Source organism: Triplophysa dalaica, chromosome 22 (genome assembly GCF_015846415.1).
Source record: "Triplophysa dalaica isolate WHDGS20190420 chromosome 22, ASM1584641v1, whole genome shotgun sequence".
Lineage (NCBI taxonomy): Eukaryota > Metazoa > Chordata > Actinopteri > Cypriniformes > Nemacheilidae > Triplophysa > Triplophysa dalaica.
Window position 1 is genome coordinate 18,898,021 of NC_079563.1, and position 7,456 is coordinate 18,905,476.

General features: G+C 37.1%; 1 protein-coding gene and 1 pseudogene across 1 annotated transcript; both read left to right on the forward strand.

Annotated features, from left to right (window-relative positions):
- Positions 1-20: 20 nt before the first annotated feature.
- On the forward strand, positions 21-2,901 carry LOC130411592 (caspase-7-like). Its single transcript, XM_056736339.1, has 4 exons — positions 21-1,174; positions 1,748-1,911; positions 2,014-2,155; positions 2,288-2,901. The coding sequence occupies exons 1-4, from the start codon at positions 964-966 to the stop codon at positions 2,608-2,610; spliced, it is 840 nt and encodes a 279-aa protein (XP_056592317.1). The 5' UTR covers positions 21-963; the 3' UTR covers positions 2,611-2,901.
- A 474-nt stretch (positions 2,902-3,375) lies between these two features.
- LOC130411465 (uncharacterized) lies at positions 3,376-5,005 on the forward strand (annotated as a pseudogene).
- Positions 5,006-7,456: the final 2,451 nt, after the last annotated feature.

Genomic DNA, 7,456 nt, shown 5'->3' on the forward strand with positions numbered 1-7,456 from the left:
TTACTATACACAAAAGTTGAAAAGTTTAAGATCAATTGATGAATGCTTAACTGACTAAAATGACTTTTGTTGTCAAATATATATTTATGTGCCAAAACATTTCATTTAAAAACGTTTTTAAATGGGTAACTAAATTATGAGGAGAAGCAATAAGAGCCAAGCATAGATAAGAACTCTTGAAAGCATCCCTCAAAAGACTGAGCCACAACATTGAAATTTGTGTTCATTCCTAGTCTTAACGAATCAAAATGTATTATAAAAATGTGGAAAAATATGTATTTAGTAAAATACAAAAATACAATGTGTGGGTCAAAATTATCGATGTTTCTTTTATGCCAAAAATCATTAGGATATTAAGTAAAGATCATGTTCCAGGAAGATATTTTGTAAATTCCCTACCTTAAATATATGAATATTTCTTTATATGAAAATATATTTATTTCTGTGAGTGGATAGCCTGCCACAGTGCCTCTGATTAACAACTTCAAAGGTCATTTTCTCAATATTTGGATTTTTTAAACGATTGTATCTCAGTCAGATATTATACTATTCTAACAATTCATACACCAATAGACAGTTTATTTATTCAGCTTTCATAGGATGTAAAAATCTCAATTTCGAAAAATTGACCCATAATACTGGTTTTGTTGTCCAGGGTCACATTTAAACACTTTAACAATCCCTCATGGTTTCCCGTAAAACTCTCAGATTGCCAGCCAATAGGTGACAACAAGGTTTTATTACCTTTACAAGTCTTAGTTGTGCAATTATAGTGATGACACATAAGCATTTCCCTGGAAATTCCAAATATGGCGAGACACGTGGAATGTTTGACTTGCAAAATGATTGACATGCAAAAGAGACTCATGGAGGCTGGGTTCAACTTCACACAGTATGCTCAGCTAGGACTGTTTTTCACACATCATTTCAAATAGCAGAAGACTTCTCTTTAACAAGACAAAGATGTCGGCTTGTAGACATCCGAAGGAAAGTGTGAGAAACCGAGCGTTAATTGTTTGCATAGAGGACTTCTATCTGGATGTGGAACTGTCCCAGCGGAGAGGTGTGAAGAGAGACATTAAGAGGCTTGACAAAACTCTTACCAAACTCGGCTTCCATGTGATAATCAAAAAGGACATTACAGCAGATGGTATCTATGAAGCATTTAAAGCAGGTATGTTTGCACATAAAACAAATTCTACTAAGCTAAATTAATGTTTCATATCTTTAATGTAATTTTTTTGTGTTGTGCCTTAAGAAACCTCCGATGAAAAACATTACATAAAGTAATTTACTGGGGTCAAAGTCTTTCTTTGTACTAATAAGACGGTCCTCGATTATCAGCAAACACTACTAATAAAATAGTTGATCTCTGACCTCTTTTTGTAGCATTGCCCTGTGTTTTTGTGAAATGATGTTGTAATTCATATAATCAGACGTTATATATATTTTAGTGACAAGACATAGCATAAATATAATTATTATGGCCTCCGTCTACGAGCAGTAAAACAAGTTAACCAGTGACCAGTAACGTTGAATGCTGAATGGAAAACTATGTGTACTTATGAATCAGTCTTCCGCCATGTAAACATTATAATGACAGCTGTGATCAGTTTTGGTTGTACATAAGAAATACCGTTTAACAAAAAACATGCACACACCCATTCCGTGTGGATCCTGTGCGTGTATAATAAAACATCATTCAAATTCATGTCATTTAGCTAATTCTAATGCCTTGTGTCATCAGAGAGCGAGGAGACGGTCAAAGAGTGTTTTTTAGGCGTCATATCTAGTCACGGCGAGGAGGGTGTTGTGTTTGGTGCTGATGGGTATCCTGTGAAACTGGCCGAGATCTACAGCTACTTTGGAGGCCAATCGATGGAGGACAAGAACAAACTCTTCCTCATTCAGGTACAATTTTCCACAACTGCTGAAGAACTTATCTAAGCGACAAACTCCTCTGGCCAAAAGAAGAATTCTTTAAACAGATTTTTTGGAATTCTCACTCTGCAGGCTTGTCGAGGACACGCGATGGATGGAGGTGTAGAGACAGATGTAGTGGAGACAGATTCTTCATCCCCAGAGGTAGAGGAGAGCCTGTCTGAGCTGTTTTCCATTCCTATTGACACCGCTGTTATGTACGCCACACCTCCAGGTCAGCATCATGACTCATATTGTTGAATGTTAAAAATCATTCAGAAATTCAGTTTCAATAATTAACAGGAATGTTAGCAAAACGTTGTCGGAACAAAAAATGTTCACGAGTGATGTTGAATTGTATTTTTAGGTTACGTTGCATTCATGCATCCTCTGGGCTCAGTGTTCATTCAGACCTTCTGTGATTTGCTGGAAAATGAACGAGGTCCAGATCTGGAGATCACACGACTTATGACTCGTCTGAACCATCAGGTGGCTTACAACTTCCAAGCGAGAGGAAAAGTGTTGGGCGGTAAAAAGCAGATGACATGCTTTGTGACCCGCTTCACCAGAGAGGTTTTTCCATTTGTGGACAGCAGCAGCACGACAGCAACAGAGGTTGACCCGAGCTTGACCTTTACAGCCAGACAGCTTGTGAACGAGACGGAAAGGTCAAAGAAGATCATCAGCTAAAGATGATGTAATAGAGGCTCATTTAACAAAAATTTAATTGAGGAACGGTTTATCTTGGAGAGACATTTCTTAAGATATCTTTCTCTCATGAGATTGATAATGAATGATTTTATGTAAAGTGTGCACGAGAGCAGAAAATGTTTTGCCGGGAAAGGTGCAGGCGTGATCGTTACTTTTACTGAGGATTTAAATGTCTGTGATATTTGCCTTTAAAATAACAAACTTACTGTTGGTGTTTTTTTATTACTGAATGAAATATTTTTGTACGTACATTTTTGTAAGTGCTGTAAATTGTTCATCTGTGACAAACCCTAGTGATCTGCCAATAAAATCCTTCACCTTTTAAAAATGTAAATTTTTATTCACTGTGAGAATCCATTAAAAATGACTTGTTTTGCAACAGTCAGTCAAATCAATGAACTGATTCAGGGAAATACAAATGTTATAAAACCTTGATCATGTGCTGAAGATATTCAGAACAATAATGAAACGAGGTTGTACCTGTCTGTGACTCACCTCTCCTCATGATAGTAATTTCGTCTGGCTTTGCTGTTGTGTGTGTGCGTGTGTGTGTTGCACAATCTGTACTTACAGTATGCAGGGGGTCATGTGGTGTATTGTAAATCAAGGTGGATCCATCACGACTGACAGCACATCCAAACGACAGGATTTCAAAAGCGCACATCACGGATGCCGGTCACGAACACCAACGCCAGATTCCATCTGACAACATGTCAAGTGAGAACTGTTATGTGTGCTCTTCCACAGTAGTTGTTTGGTATGTTAATTGTAGGGATAAACGTTGTTTTTATGGCGTACCTTGCATTGGATTGCACTTTTGTTGGACTGCTATTTAAAAAGGGTTTGGAACATTTATGCTCCTCAAAAGAAGCATACATGAATAATGACAGAAAGGAAAAATAAATGGAGGAATAGCAATATCGATTAAATAAGATCTCAGATACTACTGCATAAAAATGATTTTAAAATAATATGTAAGCCTTATACTCTACATACACAACATACAACTTTACATTTCAAATCTTCAAACAAAATTAATCAAAAATGAAAACATTCAATTTTAACTTGAATTATTGTGACAAATAAATCTGAGCGATTTCGTATGCCAGCAAATCACTGCAAGAGGATACACAAACAATTTTAAATGTGGTAAAGTGCATTCTTAATAGATGAAGATCAGCTATTATCAGTCTGGCTCTTTGTGTGAATGAACTGCCAGTGGTTCACTGTCTTGAATCACCAAGACAGGAAATTCTTCAAGTATGGCATGACCGTGTGATAGATATGTAAATAAAGCTCATTGAGGCTCATCACACGAGGCAGAGATAGATCTCTCTCGTGACTCCATTCGGTGTTTGAACAAGACAAAAAATGTCTGTCTCAAGATATCCTTTCGCTGTAAAAGTGTGTGTGAGAAACCGGGCATTAATCGTGTCTGTGGAAAACTTCTATCCGGATGTGGATCTGATCCGGCGGAGAGGTGCAAAGAAAGACACTCCGAGACTCCACAAGGTTCTCTCCAAACTTGGTTTCTCTGTGGTCGTGAAGATGGACCTTGAAGCAAATGAGATCTGGGAAGCTTTTAAAACAGATAATATTAATACGCCGTTTTACATTTACGTTAATAACAAAATACATTTTTTTCTTCATAAGTTGCCTTCACATAAATTCAAAAGAATTTTGAAAGACCTAAAATACTAATATTACATGTTTGAACGTAATGTGAGGAATGTTCTGTTGGAGATTTCGTTCAATGATAGTGAATTTTGTGAATTCTCACTCTGCAGGCTTGTCGAGAACGTGCGTTGGATGGAGGTGTAGAGACAGATGTAGTGGAGACAGATTCTTCATCCCCAGAGGAAGAGGAGAGCCTGTCTGAGCTGTTTTCCATTCCTTTTGACACCGCTGTTATGTACGCCACACCTCCAAGTCAGTAAACCATTTATTTAAACCAAATCGTTTATGGGACACAGTAGCAACGCGTTTCTGAATGACGTTCACATGTTGCATTTGTTTGTAGGATCCACAAAAGGTTCATGAATCCTCTGGGCTCAGTGTTCATTCAGACCTTCTGTGATTTGCTGGAAAATGAACGAGGTCCAGATCTGGAGATCACACGACTTATGACTCGTCTGAACCATCAGGTGGCTTACAACTTCCAAGCGAGAGGAAAGTGTTGGGCGATAAAAAGCAGATGACATGCTTTGTGACCCGCTTCACCAGAGAGGTTTTTCCATTTGTGGACAGTACTAGCACGACAGCAACAGAGGACGTGAGCTTGACCTTTACAGCCAGACAGCTTGTGAACGAGACCGAAAGATCAAAGAAGATCATCAGCTTAAGAGGATCCAATAGAGACTACTGTGAAAAATAAACATATAAAGAGATATTTTAAGAGATGTTATGTTATCTACGTTATTTATCTAAAACGCGAAGGTAAAAAAACAGGGGGTTTGGGGGGAAGTTGCAAGATGTGACCTCCACCACAATTGTGCTTCAATGGGATTTCTCTTTTTATCTATATGTTTATTTCTATACGTTTTATAAATAAATATTTTAAACATTTGGTTTTTGGTCACTATAAATATTTTCATCAACTTGATCATTTGTATGATGAAAAAACCCTGAGACAATTAAATATTATAATCATGAATCAGTTTATTTATGTTTCAATTTCTTTTCATTTCTGCTGGTACATTTTGAACTACTGGTTATAAAAAATACAGTATGTACATTACATGATAAATAACGTTAATATACAATTAAATGTTTTTAAAAATACAGCTGTCAGCGAATCAGAAAAAGGTACAGTCATTATATGAGTTGTATTGACTTTAAGGTGTGAACGGGATATTGCACAGTGTGGACTTTTGGAAGCGGATGAGGTGAAGTGTGTAAATCAAGGCGCAGCTGACAGCAAGTTCACACAAGCTTTCCAGTGCACACAACCTATATTACACAACCGCGTGATTATTAATAGGACCACACTGATTTGTATTTACTTTTTCCTAACAGAAGTAATTATAAGTGCCTTAGGAGACGTTTTTTGTTGAATCAAACTTAATTTATTGTTTAGGACAGTGAACAATTCACTTACCATAACTTCACACCTTCACTTAAGTAACTTTTCAAGGGTTCTTTAACGCTCTTTGTCCAGTTGCCAGTAAAAGTGTTCAAGACACAAAGAGCAAAAATGAACCAGTAAGACTAAAACCAAATGAACTGAGGGACTCAGTGACTTTAGAAGAATGTTTCCATCTACCGGAGAAATCAAGTGGAGATATCTTGACCGCATTGACCGCTGAATCGAGTGTCATCGTCGCCGCCATATTGGGGAGGGCACGTCACCTCAGTGAACAGATTAGAACACATTGGCTGCAGTTTTTCTGAATAAAAAAAGCATAAACGTTAACATTTCTTTCAACCAATTTCTCAAAATTAGATACAACATCGTCATCTTCTGGCAAATCGACGTTAACTCTTGTTAAGGACCCTACACTGTATTCCATATTCTACCACTAGAGGCCAGTGTCGTAGCGCAACCGCAGTCATTTCTGTACTTTCTTTAACACAGAGAATTGTGATGTTCCTTGCCACACGTTTTAACTGTATTTACAGTATTACAACAGCAAATGTACAGTTTTTATCTACCTCTTTTTTCATGTAATCTTTTCAAGTCTCTCAAAGCCCAATAGTTTATATCTGCCTGATGTCATCCCTTACGAAAACCATGTTTTTTTGTGGTACAAGTGTAGTAACCATGTTTTTTTGTTGTACAAGTGTAGTAACCATGTTTTTTTGGTGCATTGATTACTACTCTAACCATCGTTTACTAAAGTTATTTTGTGATAACAATTGTTTTACTACAGTAACCCCTTTTTTTGTTTTAACTAAAGTAAAACTATGTTTCTTTAAGTTTAACTGTAGTAAAACCATGGTAAATTTTCGTAAGGGATTGCAAGAGGCAACTCCACAATATTTTTCAAGGTTAACATGAATATTCCCACAACACAAAATCAAGCACACAAACGAGCCCTGTTGGCAATCCATGGTTTATTACACAAAACATCAGACAGCTCTTTTCTCAAAGCTCCTCAAATCCATTCTTAGCATCTTCATTTTTGCTGCAAGACGTTACTTCAGCCTGGAATGTGTCATTTTTGCAGCCCAATAGACCTCAAATGGAGTGTCCCGGTCATCTCATGATGACACGTCTATTGCTTTGCGCCTTCAAGTTTCCTTGAGAGCGAATGAGCAAAACTAGAGACGCTATAAACATCCCCTGAATGTCTTTTGAACAAAAATAACCAACAGACTATAGAAATTGAATAAATGGTTCTTTAAGAACATTAGCCTAAAAGGTTCTTCTAGGCTGCAAGGAACCATTTTAGGCCCTTCATTTTTCGGCTTGATCCTCTGAGACGCCTGAGACAACATGAACGTAGGAGTCTTAGAATCGATTCTTTCAATTTCAAAACTAAGAATTGGAATCGATACCAAAAATTCTGGAATCGAAGAGGCCACGCTATTGGCACCCGAGAGTTAGTAACCATTGCTTTTGGTCATTGATAATGACATCTTAGTGGACACTTTTCAAGCCTCAACTTTACAAACAATGGCATTATGTCAAAACACGCGTAATTGTGAAGTAAACATGTTGAAATTATTCAACATGTTTGAATAATGGGGGGGACATCTTTTTACTTCACTTGAACTATCTAAACTATCAAAGACCACAATGTTATAAACTAGAGACAAAACTGACAGAATGAACTACGGAGATATCGAACACATAAGGCTTTATAAGCCCCATTCAGGATCGTAA

Coding starts and splice junctions, on each gene's coding strand:
- LOC130411592 (XM_056736339.1), top strand. CDS start 964: ATGTCGGCTTGTAGACATCCGAAGGAAAGTGTGAGAAACCGAGCGTTA. Junction 1,175..1,747: donor CTATGAAGCATTTAAAGCAG/GTATGTTTGCAC, acceptor TTGTGTCATCAG/AGAGCGAGGAGACGGTCAAA. Junction 2,156..2,287: donor TATGTACGCCACACCTCCAG/GTCAGCATCATG, acceptor TTGTATTTTTAG/GTTACGTTGCATTCATGCAT.